The 21,296-nt window shown below is 38.0% G+C and overlaps 3 protein-coding genes across 6 annotated transcripts in view; 2 read left to right on the top strand and 1 right to left on the bottom strand.

Moving 5' to 3' along the window:
- Positions 1–921: 921 nt before the first annotated feature.
- Positions 922–3,359, bottom strand: afp4 (antifreeze protein type IV). Its single transcript, XM_032555886.1, has 4 exons — positions 3,257–3,359; positions 3,064–3,138; positions 2,753–2,903; positions 922–1,307 (listed from the first exon to the last, which is right to left on the bottom strand). Exons 1-4 carry the CDS (start codon positions 3,342–3,344, stop codon positions 1,052–1,054), a joined length of 570 nt encoding a protein of 189 aa, XP_032411777.1. The 5' UTR covers positions 3,345–3,359; the 3' UTR covers positions 922–1,051.
- Positions 3,360–7,384: 4,025 nt separating this feature from the next.
- On the top strand, positions 7,385–10,661 carry rbm8a (RNA binding motif protein 8A). 2 transcript variants are annotated; one of them, XM_032559479.1, is made up of 6 exons: positions 7,385–7,542; positions 8,612–8,671; positions 8,772–8,849; positions 9,101–9,237; positions 9,934–10,070; positions 10,333–10,661. In XM_032559479.1, the coding sequence occupies exons 1-6, from the start codon at positions 7,476–7,478 to the stop codon at positions 10,379–10,381; spliced, it is 528 nt and encodes a 175-aa protein (XP_032415370.1). In that variant the 5' UTR covers positions 7,385–7,475; the 3' UTR covers positions 10,382–10,661. The 2 variants fall into 2 exon arrangements, with proteins under 2 accessions (XP_032415370.1, XP_032415371.1); XM_032559480.1 differs by having other exon boundaries at positions 7,408–7,536.
- Positions 10,662–11,782: 1,121 nt separating this feature from the next.
- otud7b (OTU deubiquitinase 7B) overlaps positions 11,783–21,296 on the top strand; it is a 33,681-nt gene continuing 24,167 nt past the window's right edge. For 2 of the 3 annotated variants that reach the window (XM_032559379.1, XM_032559380.1), the window contains exon 1: positions 11,783–11,980. The gene's annotated coding sequence lies outside the window, so the exon portion shown is untranslated. Of the gene's footprint in view, positions 11,981–13,850; positions 13,987–21,296 lie in introns of all 3 variants that reach the window. The other variant, XM_032559378.1, reaches the window with a different exon arrangement.

Genomic DNA, 21,296 nt, shown 5'->3' with positions numbered 1-21,296 from the left:
TCTCTGAATCGAGTGTCTGAATCAGAGAAACTGAAGGTCAAGCAGAATTCTGGGGTCAGAGGTGAATGCTGGGACTCTTGAAACTGCTGGTTTGAAGAATGAAAGCTGTTGAGTGAAAGGCTGTCATGTCAGATCAGAATGTTTCTGAAAGGTGTGCCAACCGGCTGGTTTAATCTCTGCGAGGACAAGGAGAAGGCTGATCAGGACTGCCAGTTCTGCTGCGGAGCTGCAGCCTGCGGCCTTCAGCCGCCACCAAGGTTCCCTCAACATCCGCCCTGTCTTAACACCTCTGTTCGCTTCAGGAATGACGTTTAAATTCCTGACATTTCCACTAAAATGGGCAGAAATAAAATCTGAAGACATGCGTGAGGGGTCCAGTTGGTCCGGAGTGGAGTGGAAGACTAGTGATTTTGTTGTTTTGCTTTTAGACAGACAACAAGTTATTGTCTCCCTCCCTGCTTCGAGACACAAGCACACTAAAACAATCCTCCCATGAAAAATTATTTTATAGAGTGTGTTTATACTTGAGGATTCGTAATCAGTCACATTGAGGATTTTCTGCAGAAAACTGAACTGTTTTGCTATAAAATAAGCTGTTAAATGTTCAAACACTAAAAATGATTCTTTTATGTTCTTTAAATGTGTTAAAGTTTTCACACAGTTGTTTTGAGGAAACAGATTTGTGTTTTAAAGCATTCAGCATGGCTGGAACTGCACGAAATACTGCAGGACTCCGATGAGTTTGATAAACCTTCAGCACTTTGAACCATGAATGAAGGAAAAGTCGGAAACTTGCAGCTTAGAGGAGATGCATCTTATTGCACTGAGTTGATCAGATGCAGATTCACTTTATTTTATTTTTATCATCTGATCCTTTTAGTTTCTTAAACATGAACGTGAATAAAAAGCAGGAAAAACTGATGACTTTCAGAAAACTTTAATGATGAAGTTTAAGCTTCTCAGTGAAACTGAAACAGAAAAGTATTTAGTGTTCAGAGCGGATTCTGCGCTCCAGTCTATTCCGCTATGGCTGTTCGTCCAGCCATAGCGTTCACTGGGGTGGCAGCAGGGCCTTGGACTGCTCCATCACCTGCTGGAGGAACTTCTCCATCATGCTGGTCAGGGGCTTCACCTGGTTCTGGAGGTTGTCAGTCAGGACCTGAGCGTTGAAATCGTCCGTTAGGGGCCGGATGTGCTCCTCGATGTTGGAGATGAGGGGTTTGACCTGCTCCTGCAGCTTGGCTGCCTCGGACTGGACCTGCTCCACCAGAGGCTGGATCTTCGCCCGACTGTCCTCCATGTACGTCCTGTGGTGAACAGAACCAGAGGTCAAACATGAAAACATTGAGAAAGATTTATACAGAAGATTCATATTGCAATGTCTTAGAAATATTCAAGACTCACATATTAAAATAAAGTCAAATTTGTAAAGTGGGAACTGTCTTTTTTTTTATTTTGAAATTATTCAATGATTTTTTTTTTCTTAAAGTATTTACGTCAAGTTACGACCTAAAACAATATTGTATTTTCTTCAGATAAAATGTAGTGGACAATTGTAAAGCTAACTGAAAAAGATTTTTTTTTAAATAATAAAAATCTGAAAAGTGCAGTGTACATGTGTTTTCACTCCCTTTACAGCAACAAATGAAATCCAGTGCAACAAGCTGGACTTAGAAGTAATCTTAATTAATAAAAAATATTTCCTTTGTTTCGTGTAATCTGCATTATCCAGATTTTCTATGAAGTCTGTTGATCTGAGGAACTGCAAAGCGGCTCTGAAGGAGGTGCAGAGATCACCAGCTCAGGTGGGAAAACTCTGCTGCCATTAAACCCTGCACTCCTCAAATCTGATCTTTACAAAAGCAAAACGTTCAGCCAGCAGAAAACATGAGGGCAAGGGTATTTCCTCAACACAGCATGTCTATTCTGAGACACTATGATGGCAGCATCATGCTGTGGGAAGTTGATTGTAATACTGATTTAGCTAAATAAAGGATAAGTAAAGAATAGGTCAGTGGTTTCAATCAAAGTATTCATGACGTAGATCTAAATTTATGTTCACAAATTCTCCCCATCAGATCCGATTGAGTTTGAGCCGTTATTTAAAAGAGGACAACGATTTTAAAGTAAAGTTTCTAGATGTGGAAAGGTGGTAGAGACTGTAGCATTGGGGAATCTTGTTTTGTTGTATTCATAGCGTTCATCCTGCTTTTCCGATTTTCTTCGAGCTCCCAAGTGGTCAGTCTAAAAAGTCTGCTAAAAAGTTGATAGAACATGACTTTTCCATGTGACACAAATTTGTGATTTAGTAGTAGATCATTAAACAGGCCCCCTATTTTGAGAAAGGAGGGACAAATGCTTGTGTCATAGTATTTGTGCTGTAATTTCTAGAAATGAAAAAAAATTGCACTTTGCATTCACTCTGATGTGTGATTTCTCTCTCTGCAGAAATCTTTCAGCTTAGTGGTTTTGCTATATGTAATATTGCAGAGACATACCTCAAAAGAACTGCAGTGAAAGGTGGTTCTATAAACCCTGATTAACTCTGAAGACAAAGCATGTAGATCATGTTGATTTTTCTCTCCCACTTCACAATCATGCATTACTTTATGCTGGTCTCATGAAATCCCAGAAAAATGCATATTTTATATTATCAGGTGAAACACTTCTGTCAGTCACTGTCATCAGATGACTTAACAACAGAAACATTCCTCTGAGTGTTCTGTCCAAACTAAAGCTGAAGTTATCTTACTGGGCAGTGTTGGTCATCTCTAGAGCCTTCATCTTCTCCACCATGTCCTGGGTTGCCGTGGTGACGCTGGCAGACATCTCCCTGAGGAGCTGGGTGATCCTGTCCACCTCTGCCTGGACCTCACGCTTCACCAGCGACCTGGCCTCAGAGCCTGAGATTGAAGGAGTTTTCAGGAGACAGTTTACTTTTCAGCTGGAATTAGTGTTCACGCTTTTATTTTGTCCGAAACTTTTATTTTTTAGGGATTTTAATGTAAAAGCATGTGGTTTAAATGTAAATATAGTGATAATATTTCTGTAAATATGCCTCACCGTGAGCAACAGCCAGCACAACAAGAATAGTGGCGACCAGGGAGAACTTCATGGCTGCGGAGGAGTAGCACAAACCTAAAAACAGAGAAAAGATCAGCTCTCTAAGCAGCGCTCCGGGCTTTTTCTGCAGCTGCACATGTAAAGAGCTCTGATCTATGATTATACAACCAAACACCTTGAAAAGGAGACTCACCTTCACTCCTGGGGTTCTTGGACTTGATGGTGCCCTCTCTCCGAATGTCAGAGGCTTTTATAGCGGCGCAGGATGAGTTAATCACCATTACTCAGACTTTAATCACCTCCAGTGAGAAGATGTGGCATTAAAAGGTCAGAACAAGCACTGTGCTGGCTGAACCTTGAAGTTTGACACCGTCCGTGACAAGAGGGGTGCAAAGTCCACCCTCTGTGATACGAGCTGGAAACACAAGCTTCAAGCTCCGGCTTGATGAAGTCAGGTACACACAGGATGTTTGATGGGGTTACTTCACTTTTAAGATACATTTTTGCTTTAGCTTCAAGACATTTCAACTGATTTAACTGAAGTTCCTGGATCAATATCAAGGTTTCAACAGCAAAGCAGCTAATTTTTTAAAAACACAGAAAAAACAAACCTGCTAATTACAAATTCATTCATTAATTTGTTTTTTTTTTCCATTTTAATTACTCTTAGACAACTTCAAGAAACTTAAAAACGGGAATTGGGAGAACATGTTTGAATTTATCTGGGATTTACTCATACAAGCTTAACTATGTGCATATAAACTCTCGAACATAAAGATTATTAGCAGGTTGTACCACTTTGTAGCTGTCCACAAGCTTCTGGCTGGCTTTTTGACCTCACCAGAGTTCTTTTAAATTGATTAGTTTCCAGCTTTTGAACAAAGATCCACCAGGATGAAATCAGCCATTCCTGAAGTTTAATGCTTGTCAGCTTGGATGTGTGCTTGGGGTGAAGTCGAAGTATCTACTTTCTGCAATGCGGCAACTCTAGTGACTTAGCTCCACAGTATTATGCTGCCACCTCCATGCTTTGCTTGGCAATTGGTACCTTGACTCCTCTAAACATATTTCATGTCATGGCAAATTTCAGCAAAATCTTAAAGGTGTAGATTTTGAAGTAAAGACATATTTCTTGCTCAGGAACCTCTCAGTCCATGGAAAGGTTTAACCAGTTTGAATTTCTCAGATTATTTTTTGTTTGTTTGTTTGCTTTGGTTGGTTCTGAACATCCAAACTTCCTCATGCAGGAATAATTTGGGTCCTGACCTCTGAAGCGGTGGAGACAAATTCAAATACTTAAGAAAAACTTTCACAAAATGTTCAAATCTACAGTTCTCCTTCTCAGATCTCTGATAAGTTCTGTTGACTGTCATGTTGTTCTGAGGATTGGTCAGCAGCACTAAGATGAGAAAAGAAGAAGGTCAGTGAAAAATATGGATTTGTTGCAACATATGTTGTCACTGCAATGTTTTCCAGTAACACTGACATTGCATGAGTTTCTGATGTTATTCAGTTCAATTTTATTCAGTTCAGTTCAGTTCTTTTTGAACAGATTCATCCAGTTGAAGATGAGTTTTTTCTCTCCACTGTCACTGCATGCTTAGGAGGAGTAAATGTTGCAAGTTAATGAGTCTAGGCTATCTGCTGGGTATTCTTTGACAGAAAACGTTTTAAATCAATTAATCATTAATAATCTGAACTGGATGCCAGGCTTGATAACTGGAATCAGTTGGAACAGATGTCTGATTGGATTAATTAACTTTTTTGTAAAGTGACGTGTTGTAAACTGATTTTAAATTGAGAGATAATGGATGCTGATGGTGTTGGCAGGAAGGATCTCCAGTAGCAGTCAGTCTTGCAACAAATATGAAGAGGGTACTGACTGAAGACTGTTGCTGTAGGAGATTCTCATTTTAACAGCTCAATATCTGAGCACGAAACGTGGTATTTTACATTAACTTGCCCTTGATGACACCATCAGTTTGCATTTGCCACGCCTTTTTAAATCTGATTGGGTGTATGGTTTGAAAGCCGGGAAAACCTATTGATCTGTTTAATAAATCTGTCAAATGAATTCCTTTTTTGCCACTGCAAAGAGAAACTTTTAGATGCAGTCTGACCAACCTGAGGTAAGAAGGCCTGCTCAGGTTATAAAACACTCAAGAACCTTCAGCTCCAATTTCGATTAGCAGGAGAGGCATTCAACAACCTATAAAAGAATGCAAATAATATCTTGTAGCTTCTCAACAATTAGAGACAGTATTAATTTTTGTGCCTTTTGATCTTAAATTGTGTCTTGCACTGACAGCTGAGCTCATTTTTACGATGTCGTGGGCTGTTCTGCTGAAACAAGGGTCATCTGATGAAAAACAGCTCAAGATAAAGTCTCACATCCCATTTGCTCCCTTTTATCAGCAGTTACCTAACAATCTGCAGCAGCTCCCGATAAACTCGTCACACAGCTTCTCTCCACACATCAACTGTTCACTTTACAAGAACATTTGATCTGCTAGTTTGTCTTTATTTTCCAAGGTTCAGCCCTTATATTTCTAAATAATTCTTTAAATCTTTTTGAAGGTTTTTTTAGTGCACAAAAATACTCCTCTCATCTCCTTTTTCACATTCTCACAGCAGTATGCAAGGTTGGACATTCATAGCATCACTATGGCAACCTGCATTTCTGTCTGCTTTTTTAAAGTCTTGATATTGTGCTGTGCTCCTTCAGGAACAATGAGAGTAATAAAGCGATTACAAAGAAAATCTCTGGCTGAGTTCATTTCTGAAACTGTATTCGCCTCCGTGAGGCACCAACAACAGAATGATGCTTGTTTTGAGTCTTTTCTAATCTTTTTTTTTTCTAATCTTTATGGGGTTCTTATTCTGTTAAGAATATTCTTAACAGAAGAATAAGATTTTTATTCTTAACAGAATAAGAATCCCATGTATTAAGAGGAAAAAGCTTTGCATCCACATTGTCCTATAATTGTTGCTGGTAGTCTCGTCCCTACTGGAAGAAACTGCTATCGATTTTGAAAAACCTGACAAGAAGCCTTTTACATCATTGTGGAGGAATTTTGTCTGACTCTTATGGGGTTTTTTTTGTTTTTTTTTACTAAATAGAAACCATTTAATGGTGATGTGCTTCACGTTGCACAGGTGAACATTGGTAATGAGGTTGTGAGCTCACAGACGTCTGATTCTCTTGAAGATTTTCTCCTAGAAGGCAAAATTCATGACTCTGATGATTAAAGAAAATATTTTGGGTTCTTAAGTAGCAAGTCAGGCTCACACCATCACACTACCACCTCTGTGTTTTAATGTGGATGACATTCTCTATCTGAAATGCTGTTAGTTTTACACCCCAGTTAATGAGACAAATACTTTATAAAATCGAATAAACAAAATAATCATTTGTAAACTGCTTTTACGTTTACTCAGTTTATTTTTTATATGATAATTTGTTTAATGATTTTAAAGGTTAATGTGACAAAAAAAAAAGTAAATGTCTTTTTTCACATTATCAAAGTGGTCTTAAAAGAAAATTTAAATGTATTAGTTCCCTACATTTTAGGGTCAGCTTATATGGTTTTTGAATCTTTTGAAGCTGTTTTATATCATGTAGTTCTTTTATGAGTTTTAATAAATCTATAGGAGAATTATGTACATTTTAAAATCTATATTGTTTTCAATTAAATTATGCTAATTTGTCTTTTTGTCTAAAATGAAATATTTGTGTTAATTTTACAGATGATTATTTATATTCTATCATTTACATTTATGTTTTAAAAAGTACACTCTCTTTTATTATAGCAAATATTTAGGAGCATACAGGTGTGTATTAAAATAATGACAAAACAGAACGATACCAGCAATGATATGTTAGCAATTACAAGATTCACTTTATTGTCATTCAGCACTTTAAAGACAATGCAGAACTAAATTCACATAAAATATAAAAATGTCGGTAGAGTTTAAAAAAGGGATCTGTATAATTAATAAATAGAAAATCAGTAGTACATATTGAAAAATACAAACAATATTCAGCTATTGAACAAAAGACATGCTGATTGCACTGAAAATGTTTTTGTTAGACTAGCATAATATCATAATCTTCAGAATAGTAGATATTATTGTATGGATTGTTGTTGTCCAATCATTAAAAGGTTAATGACACTATTTACAAGTTGTTTGACATTTGTCATTCAAAAAAGGGGAGTTATTAATAAAATGTGGAAATTTTCGTGGCTGATGTCCCACACATATGCAGTCCAGTGGATGGCAGTAAAACAGCGCCAAGCCCAGAAAAACACCAGCTAGTTGTTTACAGAAAGACACACCCAGACCACTAGGTGGCAGTAAAGCTGAATCAATGCAAAGAAGAACACACGCTATTGTACACAGAGAACGGCATCATGGCGGACGTGTTAGATCTTCATGAGGCGGGAGGCGAAGACTTTCCTATGGATGAGGATGGTGATGGTGACTATATTATTTTGTTGCCGTAGGGTTCGTTTTTTTAATGTACAAGTGATAGGTCAATTTTGAAGTTTATTTTTCTCGTGGACATGGTTAACCGAGAAAACGGCCGCCCTGCGTGTTGGCAGGCCCCAGCTAACGAGCTAAGCTAACAATGCTAACGGTTATTTCATTCAGTCTCTGCGTGTTAGTTACCTAGCCAGTCAGCTAAAGTTTGCCTATTTAAAGACTAAATACATTTTTGCGTCATAACGTATCTTTTCGTTGTTGTTTTACTTGTAACGTGTCTGATCAACAGTGTTGTGAAGTGCAGCTCAGATTACTCGCTGGCTAACAACAAAAACCCATATAGAAAGCGTAATCTCAATGTGCAGTTTTGTGATTTTATCAGTAATGTAAGTAAAAACGTTTTATACAGGAGACATATCGCAAAGTGCTGATCAGAAGATGACATTGTAAAACAAAATATCCGTACTGTAACCGCTCATTAAAAGAAATTGCTAAAAGATGGATATAATGAAGAATTTTGATAACATCGAAGAGTGTAGATGTATATTTTTTTAATTAAAATTACAGACTTTTCATATGTGATAATATATTGCTTCTGAATCCGGTAAAAACTTTTCTTCCTAGAGCATCTTTAATCTGCTCTAGTTAAAAAACTCAACTATTTAGACTCAAACATAGACTAGGTTATTCTACACTAAACAGAAAAGTTGTCACGCCTTTTAGTTAACTTTCACAAATGAAACTGATTTTGAAGTCTCCACGTTTTATTGGTTACTTCTAGTATTGATTTGACCTTTGAAAGAGGAAACTATGGGTGTTCCTTTTGTTCTTGTTAAATTGTAGCTTTTTCTCCAAGACTGTAGCTTAGCTATTTTGCAGGAAATTAAAGAAGCTGTAATTTAGGCAACTAGTTATTTCCTCTAATGCCCAAAGAAATCAGAACTGGGGGGAATAAAGGGAAACAAACATATTTGCCAAATTAAATACACAAAAAATACCGAGCATAATTTATCTGTATCGGCCAATGAAATTTTCCCTACTGACCTTCTCCTCCTCTCCTCAGAGAGCATCCACAAGCTGAAAGAGAAGGCCAAGAAGAGAAAAGGACGAGGCTTCGGCTTGGGTAACTTCCTCTGGTCATTTTCATTAGACCTCATGATAAAACCTTCCTGAACTGGTAGAAAATATTTAGTAATGTCTTAAAAATGTGTTGTGGATTACAGAGGAGGGATCCAGGTCCAGAGCTAAAGAGGACTATGACACTGTGGAGCAAGATGGGGATGAACCAGGTCCTCAGAGATGTAAGTCCTAAACTAAACTTTCTCTTAGAATTTTGTTAGTATTAATTTATTGTTAATCATTTATCCATCCTTTACTGGCTCCATATTTGACCCCAGGCATGCACTAACAAGCAGATCTCTCCAGTTTTATTTTAACAGTTAATTTACTATTTAGTTATTAACATAACTACAGATAGTTGGCTGTGTTAAATTTTCCTCCGGATTTGTAGGGAGTGAAAGGATATGATATATTTTTTGTTTGTTTGCTGCAGCGGTGGAGGGCTGGATCCTGTTTGTGACTGGTGTGCATGAGGAGGCAACAGAGGAGGACATCCATGACAAGTTTTCAGAGTTTGGAGAAATTAAGAACCTGCATCTTAACCTTGATCGAAGAACAGGTTACCTGAAGGTAAGAACAATACTGTCAGTCAGATTATGACTTGCATGCAGTATTAAAATTTTTACATTTGCAAAGTTTATGACCAACTCGTTCTTGTCCTTTAACAACAACATAAAAAAACCACAAAAAACTGGAATTTTCTCTTCATAATGTGAAGGGAAAAAAACATGTTATTCATATTAGAAATGTTGTGATGGTACATAAAAAATAGATGTTCTAATTATAAACACTAATAGTTTTAGTTGATTCATTTTGCTCTACAAACCTTCCTCTATTTAGGTTAATAGTAAAACATTTTCTGGTTAAGATACTTTTGGATCCCTTTACTCTGCAAATATTTCTCATATTTTAATTAAACTGACTTTGTTTGCCTAAAGCCAGCTATTAGAAGATTTGCTAATGTGTTGATAAACTTTATATGGTCAAATTTGCATTTTAATGAAAGGAGTTTGAAATATTTTTTGCATGTTTTTTGTTTTTGTGTTGTCCAAGCATATATTCATTTCAAATCCACAAGGTGGCAGGACTGTCTTAGTTATACAGTAGAAACGGACTATGTCTGCTTTGTTGTTGTGCGTCTTTTGTTACATATTTAATTTGCTTAAATACTTTGTATAAGCAGTTTTAGATCAAAACATAAATGACTGTATGTATCTTTTTGTAATTTTCTGATGATGCATGTGATATTTTCTATCTTTATCTCAGGGCTATGCACTAGTGGAGTATGAGACGTACAAAGAAGCGCAGGCAGCCATGGAGGGCCTCAATGGTCAGGACATGATGGGCCAGACTATCAGCGTAGACTGGGCGTTTGTCAGAGGACCCCCGAAGAACAAGAGGAGGTGAAACGTTTGGCCTTATTTTGATTTAATCTGCTGCTTTAAAATATGCTTAACTTGAAATATTTGTCACAGTCAACTTCATATGGCTTGCAATGTCTTTAAACCTATTCGAACATGCAACATTTTGTTTAATATGGTTATTTTCATTTTTAGATTTTAATTTAAAAATAGTAAATGAATGTAAGATAATTTGAGTTAACCAACATGCTAGTTTGTTTTGTTAGACCCTCAGGCTGATGTAATGTGACTTGTGTTGTTATAGGGGAGGTGGACGGAGACGCAGCAGAAGTCCAGACCGGAGACGACGTTGAGTTCTTGCATGAAAGAGTGAAACCGTATCACAATTGATTTAAAAATAAAAATCTTGGTATTTTTTCCCTAATATTGTTTGAAGCAACAGTTAGACCCAGTTTCTGGAGATGCTAGAAGAAGCCAATTTATCTGCATCATCTGCAGCACATTTAAGTCTCTTAGTGAAACTTTGGTCATACATGTTTATAGTTTTCACGACTTCCTCAAATGTTTGTGTTTGAATTTCATTGTGATTGTTTTGTGCTTTTATTACCTGGGGACAAATAAAGTTTTAAAACATAAATGTATTCTTTGTGTTTTATGCCACATCACTGATAGGAGGCAGTTAGGATCATCTGGCTAATATCAGTATTTAGAACAAGGTTACAAGTTTAAAAAATTATTCGCAGCCCAAATGCAATATCGAGCTGATGCATGTACACATGTATGTTTATGTACGTGCACATACATACATACATAAGTATATATATTTCCCTACCCTTTTGACACTAAAATACACAAAAGTCAACAAGATAAAAATGTTAATATTTGACTTATTGGACCTATTTCAAGACATTAAAGACTGATCAACATCAGCTGATGCCAATTGTAATAAGTTAATTGGAGTTTTTCTCCATCAAGCCATCCATAGGTTTGATTCCAATCAATCCATCTGTTCAATTAGATGGCCATCAGTCCATCTTTCTGTCCACCAATGTGTTCATTCATCCATATAGTTTTTGTGCTCTTTACTAGTCCTTTCATTCATCTATCTATCCATACTATTATCTGTCAGTCTTCTTTTATCATCCAATCAATCCCTATCACTGTCTACTCTTTACACCCATCTGGCTTTCCTAAAATCCAGTTTTCATCCTTATCAAAATGACATTCTTTGGGCACACAATTCACCTTTTTGTTTCGTTTTCCATCCATTCATAAACACGCCCCTACATAACACATTTATTTAAGTCTTAACACTGAAATCTCGACCACTGCAGACATTTTTTCCATAACTTTTGCTTTAGATTTAAAAATTCAGTAAAATCACTAAAAATTCTGGGAATTTGAGTCTTGGAAAAGTATACCATCATGGCTTAAGAAAAACAAATAGGTGCCCTATAAATATCGGCATCAGCTATGGAAAAAGACATCAGTCGACCTATGTGACGAAGCGTTTACATCATTCGGGATGATCTCATTCATTGCTTTTTGTCAACTCCACGCCGCCTATAGGGTACTGGGACAAACCCCTCTGGTCCCCTTCTCTTCCAGCAGCCTCTGTTCTCATTTGGTGTTTACTCTACTGGGGAAAATCAGTCAGCTTCTGTGCGTGCTCATTGGTTAGCGTCTGCATCCATTAAAGCAGCAGGACGTCGTGATTGGCTCCTCCGCTCACGTGGGCGGGCCCAAACCGTTGCTTGACGTTGTTGTTGTAAGTGGTAGAGAATTACTTTGTCGGTGGTGGTCCGGTTCGGGGTCCTGTGCTCTGTGTAAGCCGTGAATATGCTTAAAAGTTAAAATTCAAATTTTTGAGGAATATATGTGATACTTACAAGCTGGGAGTTCCTGGAAAACTTAACGGGACGATGAGAAGTACATCTGCGTGGCCGCTGAAGGTAAGCAGTAAGAGGATACTCCAGCTAGCAGCGTTAGCTCGGGTTAGCTCTTGATTAGCGTGAAGTAGCGCCTTGCTAGCTAAATGTAACGGCTTGGGGGAAATAAAACACTCCCGTTCTTTCTGACTGGCATTCATGCTCACCTGTATACCAAGATATTTATGAATACTGCATTGTGGTGGGTGAATGTAAAGTTCGGGGGTTGTATGTAAACGGAGCATCAGCCCCAAACGCGTTTATGTAAGCATGTGTATTGTTCGTAGATATTTCAAAGAGTAGTCATGGCTACAATAGCTGACTCACAGTTTAGATTTTGTAGCAAACTGCATCTGTTTGCAAATGTAAAGCTTTCTGGGTGTTATTTTTAAAGCATCAGCGATATAACCCCCTAATTTTTTGCGCCACACTTACTTTTATTTAATCCCTTAAAAATTAAGACATCATCATCTGTGTTGGTCAAAGCTGGCAGTCACGATCCAGAACATCAGACACCGGTGTGTGTTTAAGGTGCAGGCGTGATGTAACGCTTATTTAAAGCTGCAGCTTAGCGGGAAATTACCAGAAGTCAGTGTTTACACCTGCTCACGTGCGAGTCCGAACCTACAATTAGAACGAGCGGCTTCTGTAAAGTCAATAAAACTCGGATCGTTTTGGGTCAAAGCTGCGCTTTGCTGTTCACCTACTGGGTTGAAACCACGACTTGGTTTATTTGCAGTCATTTCCAGAACCTCCTCGATATGAGAGAGAGGATTGAGTTTCTCTTAGCGTTGAATTATTCACCTCTTGTAGTTGTGAAGGCCTTTGTTTTTGGCAGACGTTGGGTTGATGGTCAACAAAAGAAGTAGGACAGTGGTTTTTACTGGAGTTGGACTCCATTTGGCTCCGGGATCTGTAGACTGTTTGCAAAAATGATAATCTGTCACATCCTGCCATTTCTCCAATCTATTCACTGGATAATTGCAATGTTGGCAGCATTTTCAGATGAATGTGCCTGACTCTGGAGAACTCCATGTCCAGGCTGTAGGGCACAGAGGAGGAAGACAGCCTCCTTAACTCTAAATAAAATTGACATGAATTCACAAATTCAAAACTCTGCATCATATTTTATTATTGATCTATACAGAATGCGTTTGTATCTTTAAAATACTTTAAGATAGTTTTAAGTGACCCTTTATGGGACTAGTAAGGGGGAATGTTGCACACCAAAAATAATTTAGCTTAAGAATTTTGGAATATTATCCTTCAATAACAGTTTCAGCATTAAAATTTAGAGACCCAGCATTTTTCTCAGGCTAAAAAGTGTATATGGCATTTCTGTATTTGGATCAATTGGTTAATTTTCCCTGCTAATTAGAGAAAAATCAATTTTATCTATGTTATACATTAAAACTATAATCTTTGTTCTATAAACTACCAGTTTGTGCTTTGGTGCACTTTTTAAGTCTGAAAAACAAGGTTGGAGATTAATACTTCATTTCATAAGTGGGGATAATCTTCATTATATGTTGGTTTCAAAACTACAGTCTCTTATCAAAGAACCTGCAGCACATTGATTCTCTTTAATGTGTCATAACCCTTAAGGAAAAAATCAGAACTGGTAGGTCAGCATTAAAAGAAAACTGGAAATTGCAGTTGGCCAATTTAAGTCTGATTGCTGCATCTCTAATATTTAGCTCTAAAAATGAAGTATCAGACTGCTAGGTTGAAGGATGACAGCTTAAAAATGATCCGTAACAGCAAGAATACTGAACTGCTGGTTTAATGCTGCAAATTGTCTTGAAATGTCCTAAGAATAACTTTTGGAAGTTATCCAGAATGCATCCATGATTTTAACTTGGAGGATTTTATTGAAGAAGTTCGTCAGTTGCAGGTTCCACCCTGAACAGCTGCAGGACAGGAGACGTTTCCACGCCTCCATGTAACATCCGGGTTCATCAGGAACATTCCCAATGCTTAAGGAAATGTCATCCTAAAGCTTTCAGCAGCACAGGGAACACCTTGAGCAGGTATTCTTTGAAGGGTGTGGCATCCATTCCTTTCAGATGCCAAAATAAACAATAGTTTTTAAAAGGAATCTAATACACACGTTCAGAAATGAAGCAACAGTGATAAGAACAAAAAACAACAAACAACCTGCATGCATTGCCAAAGAACCAAACACAATACGGAAGCTAATTTGCTTATTGAGCTGTTGCAGTTGTATATTTTTATGAGTCATTTAAATTTGCGGATCCTGATGTAAATTTGTAAGCTTCTGTACAGAAATCTGCCCTATTATTCAAAATTACTGTGGTTTGCAGCCTGTAATAACCTGAGCTGAAAAATGCAAATAGAAAACATGAAATTAAACTTTTCTATCCATTTCTTTAACTCGTATTATGCATTTTGCAGTAAACACTCTTAGCGGCTGTTGCTTTCTCTTGTGTTTGCACTTGTGCGTCCTCAGCTGCACACAGGGTATGAAAATTTAACATTCATTTCTCCCTGGCTTCCCCAAACAGCTGTTCGCTGCCTGTGTGTGTTTCATGGATCCAGTGTCACTGACTGAGCCAGGCCTATTTGGCCACACAGCTATTCCCTTAGGATCCTGAAAGTGTGGTCAGATTAATAAGTAAGTAGATAAGTGCTTCTCCAGGTTAGTGGGACGAATGCATCACATTTATGATGGGTTTACTCGACCTTCTGTAGTGATCCGCCTGCAACGGGCGACAGCTAACACTAGAAGCTGCTTCTTTACTGATTAGATAAATAAAATTATGTGTGATGCATCATAAATGCAGGATTAGATGCAGTGTGTGTTAAACACCTTAAAGCTGCAGTATCTAACTAGCAATAAATTCATTAATCGCATGATGAATTAAAACAAGTTCAATACTTTTCATTTGCACAATTTATCGTTTTGTCTTTTCTCTCTACCAAAAACTAGATGACAAAAGTCTGCTTTGTTCTAACTAGCCTTTTTTTAAAAGTACAGTTTAGTTTACCGAGACTTCACAATTAATGTTGTTTTTTCTGTTTTGTTTATTTATTTTGGATATTTCAAATGTCTTCCAGTTCCAGTGTTAAATGTTCATTAAAATTTAAAATTTATGGAACTTTGAGAGGATGTTCTTTCATTGTTATGCCATCAACATTATATTACTTGAAATGGTCTCAGAAGAACTACATGAGCTTGTTTGACAGATCTAAGACCCTCCTCCTGGCTCTGATTGGTTGTTTGTTTGTAGATCTCCTGGGAGGAGATAATTTCTTTTCATAGATTATATGTCTCATACTGTCACAACATGGTGACAATTTAAAAAAATATGTAAAAAGTTATTTTTGTATAAAAGTTACGTACTGCAGCTTTAAGTGTCAATGCAAGGAAACCAATAGATGGCTTGTGTGGGAACTTTGTGTCCAGACAGCCATTATTAAAGCATCCCAGGGCTCCGCCCTCCCCGCCATGCCTGGTCGCCTGCCAGTCTGTGACGCAGCATTTTGCTCCTTCTCCGGGCGGCTTGTCTCATGGCAGAGACACTCAGAACCGAGGCACCTGTCTGGATGACGCCGTCTGATTGACGTTCATACTGCTACACTTGTTGGCTTCAGATAGCTCTCACCACTTGCCATTAAACTGGAGTAATAATGTTAATAGGGAAAACGAAATAGAGGAGAGCGAACAGCCATAACTCAACTCAGCATGATTTTCCACCTGCATAACAGAAGCTGTGGTAATAAGAGCGTGCTGTATCAGTTACTCTCTGCAGTTCACCTTTTCTCTCTCTCCATGGACTACAGGATGAGGATTGGATATTGATTGAACTTGCTGCTGGGGGCGAGTGATTAAACAAGCTCCAGGTTGTGTTGCAGTTACATTTTTGTTGAATTCTGATAAGAGTTACACAGCTTCAGTCTGTTAGTTAGTGGAGACTTCAGCCTTTATCTCAGTGCATTTAAAACAGCAACTGAACCCTGGTTGCCTGGACTGGAAACAGGAGGACAGGTTTGTTGTCCCACGCTGATTAGGAGAAATATTTCCCATGTTTCTGTCTGAGGAGGGAGATTTTTCCCCAATGCTTGAGTTTCCTGTGAACTCATTCACGTCATGTTAAACTCTAAATCTTACTGCTTTCCGTAGAGCCTGGTGTACTTTGGAACTTCATTAAACGGTGGTGTGGTACCTCACATTTAGAAGGTCATCACGGCGTTTCTTAAGAGGCTTGCATGCTCATGAATGGGTTTCCCCTGATATTTCAGCTTCCTCTTCCAGTAAAAAACAAGCTTGGTATTTTAACTAGCAACTCCTAATTCCCCTCTGCTGTCTGGGTGTTTGTTTTGGCCCTGGAATAAAATGGTGACTTGTCCTGGGGGTGCCCCATGATTTCTGGTATGGGTTTAAGTCCATGATGAATAGAATATTTTTTGTCTCTAATTTTAGTGACTTTTAGAATAAAATGATTTCAGATTGAGTGAGGCTTGGGTGAAGCACACAAAACAAATTTTGTTTTGTTTTTAATCAGTTTTTTCTGTTAAAATAGGATGCAGACTCAGACGTCTGCAATTTTTCAGCTAAAACAGAACCATAGGTGTGTCCAAAATCGTAATGTGTCAGCAACTGACACATTACGTCAGTTGCTGACGTAATGACGTCATTGGACACATAGATGTGTGTGTCCAATGACGTAACCTGCCTCCAGATTACGTCACAGCGATGCGACGACAGCTGTCCAAATCTTAAGGTTCCTCCAAATTTATCCTCCTTTCCCCAGATTTTAAAGACTCATGTTTCCTTTGTAGCCCTCTGTATCCCAAGATGCATTGTTAGCTGAATGGGAGATTTTTGTTCTTGAAACGATGATGGATGAGGCAGGAGGGGAGTACCGCTTTAATTAAAAGTACACTAATATCTGGTGGTGGAAAATGAAAAGCTTGAAACAGTTATGTTTTTTAGCTGTTTTCATTTCATGTTTTTGATGTATTTTTTGTAAAATTTAGTGAAATAAAAATAAAATAAGTAAAAAAAAAAAAAAAAAACTCAGCAAGATTCAAGCTCTGCTTTAGCAGTATCATGGTTCCTAGAGGTGCACCCATCGATCAATTTCCTTTTTTTTAGGAGATCTGCGATTGATCGATAAGAAACTGATTTTATCTACCTTTGCAAAGATCTGAAATTTTGTTGACCTTTTACGTTTTAGACTTCTGTTTTGTGCAGTTATTGTGTCATGGGTATTGTTTAGTGTTTAATAAAATAAGCTTGGAACATTGAGGATTTATTTTGACCTTATAACAGCTGACAGTGTCGGTTACAAAAAAGTCAACATCTGCCAAAATCAGAATTGGCAGATCAGACTTTTCAGAGATTTGTGAACAGCCAGAAAACTGCAACCGGTGCACCCTTAGACAGGAGACACAACCAGGTAAGGGTTTGAGTAAATCTGATGACTAGATGGTCGTCAAAGCCGCTTACTTCTGTTCTTCATGGTTGACGAAGGAATTTGAACCACACATAGACATGAATTTGGATTTTGTGGTTACCATAGCAGTGAAAAGACAAAGCAGGAAAAGTAAGGTGCAGATACTTTGTGCTCAAAATACATTTGAAGGCAGCAACTATTATGGCTGTACAATATATTCTGAATATTACCTCAATGCAACATCAGTGACATTATTTATATCACACAGGGCTGTTTGGTGTGCAATAACTGTTGGCTAGCACATTCAAAGTGTTCATAGCTTGTATTTTACATATTAATATAATATTAGACTCAGTCTAACTTTAACTGATTCTCACATTGAACACTAATGACTCCAAAATGCCAAGGTCAAGAGATGAAAGAATAAAATAGGCAGCCCTGCTAACGGAGCTCTATGGAGGTCAGTTGGTGTTTAGTTGCATTTAAATGGGGGAAAATTCAATGTGGTCCTACATTCATCTCCTGATTGCGTAGACAGACGTGTTGTTTGGTCTGATAAGAATCTCATAAATTCTTGAAGAACAAGCACTTACCACTGATAAAATGATATTGAGTTAGACAAGAGAGCCTCTCCCATATGAAAAATTTTTTGAATCCAGCCCAATACAGCTGATCTTTGTTCCACAGTTGCTTCAAAAGATAAAAACTAATCAGATCCGAAGCACGTATGGGAAGAGCCAGAATGCGTCGTTATGAGTTCAGTTTTGACTGAGTTACTTCAGCAGTTTCCGGTTCAGACTTGGAAACATGTCATCCTCAGCCGTGCCCTGTTAAAAGCAGGACAGCAGGAGTAATCCCACACATGGTCTAATGATCAGCCTGTTATCCCTAATGACGTCACTGAGAGCGTGACGTTGGGTCGGTCCTCAGCGTACATGGCCCGGCCGGCAACACATGGGGATTCACATGAGTTAGTGCTGCCTGCAGAGATGAGTGTTTCAATCTGGAAGAATCCAGTCAGCTTCACAGAACAAGAGCAAATCTCTAAATATCTATTTCAGCTCATACAAGAGTCTCATATTTTATTATTAATGAAGTTTTGAAATCACATTATTCCACCATTAGTCAATTTGTGCTGCAGATGTGGAGAAATCCTACTTTATTGTTGAACAGCTTGTTTGTGTGTAATATAAAAAAGGCTCTATGCTTTCTGATGTTTGTTTATTTCAAACAAATCAATAAACAAAATAACAAAGCAAAAATACATGCATATATTTAAACAAGTACACAATAAAAAACATAGGAATCAGTTGCATTAGCTACCGTACTTATCCAAACAGGAGTGAAAAGAAGTCTACACTTTAACTTCCCACACCTTTATGTTGTTCCTCAACATACCCTGATGGCATAAAACATGTGACGGTATTTATTAAATATTTATATCTCGTAGAGCACTTCTGGATAGATGCAAACTACATCTCGTTGCTTGTACTTGTGACAGTGCAATGACAATAAAGTTGAATTCTATTCTATTCTATTATATCAACATCTTAAGTAGAAAACAATTTTATATTGGGGTGGGTTTTTATCATATTTTTATCATATTGTGATAAATGTCCAAGAATCTAGCTTCATTGTTGTCACAATAAATTCCAATTAATGATGTTTGAAATCATCCTAATTTTTTCATATTGTCTGGATTTTTAGTTTTAGTATTTTCTCTATAGTTTGCTCACTGAGCGTATCAATAGACACCAATACATTTTAAAATATAATAAAAACAGTTACTGGTGTCCTAAAGAAGTATATTACTTGCTAAGTTTTTTAAGAGCAATATTAAAACCTGGCATATGTAGCTTTGGTTCAAAAATCCCATTAGTAATCATTCATGGTTTAAAGTCATGAACATATTTGGTTATTTGATCATGAATTTCCCATCTGTGTGCTGATAATTAGGTCAGCATTGTTCAGATGGATGCAGAGGCTCGTATTTCTTCCCTAAGCTGGAGGCCGGTAGGACTGAATGAGGACTTCTCACTCTGTCTGCAGTGTATCTTGGCAGCTGTCCTGAACACCTACTCTTCATCATTTTATCCATCTTTCTTCATCGTTTGAGGCAGAACAGCATGGGGTTCTGCCTTTCCTTTCTGCTCCTTTTTTCTGCAGATTTTTAACATTCTCGTACTGTTATTGGATCTATGCCAGTTTGACTCCAGCTTTCTCCTATGGGCTCTTTGCACCTCAGCTTCCGCGTTTGGGGAAAAGCGGCTCAATTGTTTCCGATCTATTGAAAAAGGCTCTTTCCACTGGGTATTTGCAGGACTTGTCCAAGGTAACAATTAATGATGAACATCGATCCGAAGCCCCAACAAGTAAGCTGGAGAAAGGTTTTAAGATGTTCGCCTCATTATACACAGATACGAAGGTGAGTTTTACTTTCTTTAAACTTTGTGGCTAACATTAGCTTTAGCTTATGCTAGACATTTTTCTTGTAAAAATGTGCTATTTAAGTATCTAAACATTTTTCATCCATTCTAACGGACAATGTTTTTACCATATTTTCAAGTATATTACGTGGTTTATTGTCGTTAGTGTCAGAGACCAAGTAACGGGGGATTTTACGGTTCGGGCTTTTTGCTTCTGAAGCCTGAGGAACAACAAGCCCATAGCTTAACAGTAGAGCAGCTCTGGTGTCTGAGTTCTAGTTCAGCTGACTGTTCAGGTTCAGAGTTGTTGCTTTTAGAAAAATATGGCCGTGTTCCTTAAGGTCTCCATGTTATTTCGCTTTATTAGTTTTGCATGTTTCTTGTGAAGCAGGACGGTGTTTACAGCAGTGTGTACAGGCGGATCAGTTGCTCGGCTGTCTGGCTCTGGTCTGCTCTCTGGTTCCCATAAACTCTCTTTCAGGCTGAATACAGAAGTGATTCCATGGAAATAACACAGGAGGCTCCTTTACCTTCTTCTTTAGGCTGAAGAAGTTGATCTGGAGTGAAGTGAAGGCTGTAAACTTTGCTGTGCGGCTTTAGCTTTAACTGGTAGCGACGAATATTTACAAGCCACCGTCTTCTTAATTCAGGACCGCTTGGAAATCCATGAAAACTTAAAAGCCCATTATATTAGGAAGACAGCAATGTGCATAATATTGTTTTATTTGCGGGTGAAATACGACTTTGTCTTTTCTAGCTGTCACGGTAACTCAAAGCGGAAAAAAGAGAGCCGTATTTGCGCATGCGGTTGTGACGTCAGCGCGGCAGGTGCAAAGAGCCCATTAACTGCATTGGTAGCTATGCAAAGCTAAATTAATATAGGCAGCTGCACTGCTCAAAATTTTGTAGCCGATTTTTGATCACCTGTTTTTTTTTTTAAACATGTAAAATATTTGTTCTAGCCGTTTTAAATGTCTATTTAAAGTGGACCAAACCGGGTTGATGTGAACGCACCCTTACAGAGACCAATTAACCTAACAGTTATGTTGTTGGACTGTGGAAAGAAGCTGTAGTACCTGGAGAAAACATGCAGGGAGAACATCTAAACTCCATAAAGAAAGACCTCAGGAAGGGTTTTGAATCTGTGACCTTCTTACTGTAAGGCAACACTGCTACCAACTGTGCAACAGTTTTTTTCTATTTGACATTTTTTGCAACATAGACAAATAAAGGGACATTTTCCCAGACTTTAACCAGTTTAGGATGACGTTGGATACTTTCTTGGTTATTGTTCGGTTTTTGACTGAAACTGCACTCAGTGTGGTGTGGAATGTGGGAATGCCACTTGTGATTCTTTAAAGCCCTGTCCACAGGAGTCTGCTTCATGTGGCTGTTAATTAGCACTCTGTGAGCAGTGATTACTGGGCCGACCGGACTGCGGCGATGGGCCTCGGGCACACGTTTGGGAACCTCTGAGCGCACAAACAACAGCTA

Source organism: Xiphophorus hellerii, chromosome 3 (genome assembly GCF_003331165.1).
Source record: "Xiphophorus hellerii strain 12219 chromosome 3, Xiphophorus_hellerii-4.1, whole genome shotgun sequence".
Taxonomy (NCBI): domain Eukaryota; kingdom Metazoa; phylum Chordata; class Actinopteri; order Cyprinodontiformes; family Poeciliidae; genus Xiphophorus; species Xiphophorus hellerii.
This window is presented reverse-complemented; position numbering and strand designations above follow the sequence as displayed.

Coding starts and splice junctions, on each gene's coding strand:
- rbm8a (XM_032559479.1), top strand. CDS start 7,476: ATGGCGGACGTGTTAGATCTTCATGAGGCGGGAGGCGAAGACTTTCCT. Junction 7,543..8,611: donor TATGGATGAGGATGGTGATG/GTGACTATATTA, acceptor TCCTCTCCTCAG/AGAGCATCCACAAGCTGAAA. Junction 8,850..9,100: donor TGAACCAGGTCCTCAGAGAT/GTAAGTCCTAAA, acceptor TGTTTGCTGCAG/CGGTGGAGGGCTGGATCCTG.
- afp4 (XM_032555886.1), bottom strand. CDS start 3,344: ATGGTGATTAACTCATCCTGCGCCGCTATAAAAGCCTCTGACATTCGG. Junction 3,139..3,256: donor CAAGAACCCCAGGAGTGAAG/GTGAGTCTCCTT, acceptor CTCTGTTTTTAG/GTTTGTGCTACTCCTCCGCA. Junction 1,308..2,752: donor GAGATGACCAACACTGCCCA/GTAAGATAACTT, acceptor TGTTCACCACAG/GACGTACATGGAGGACAGTC.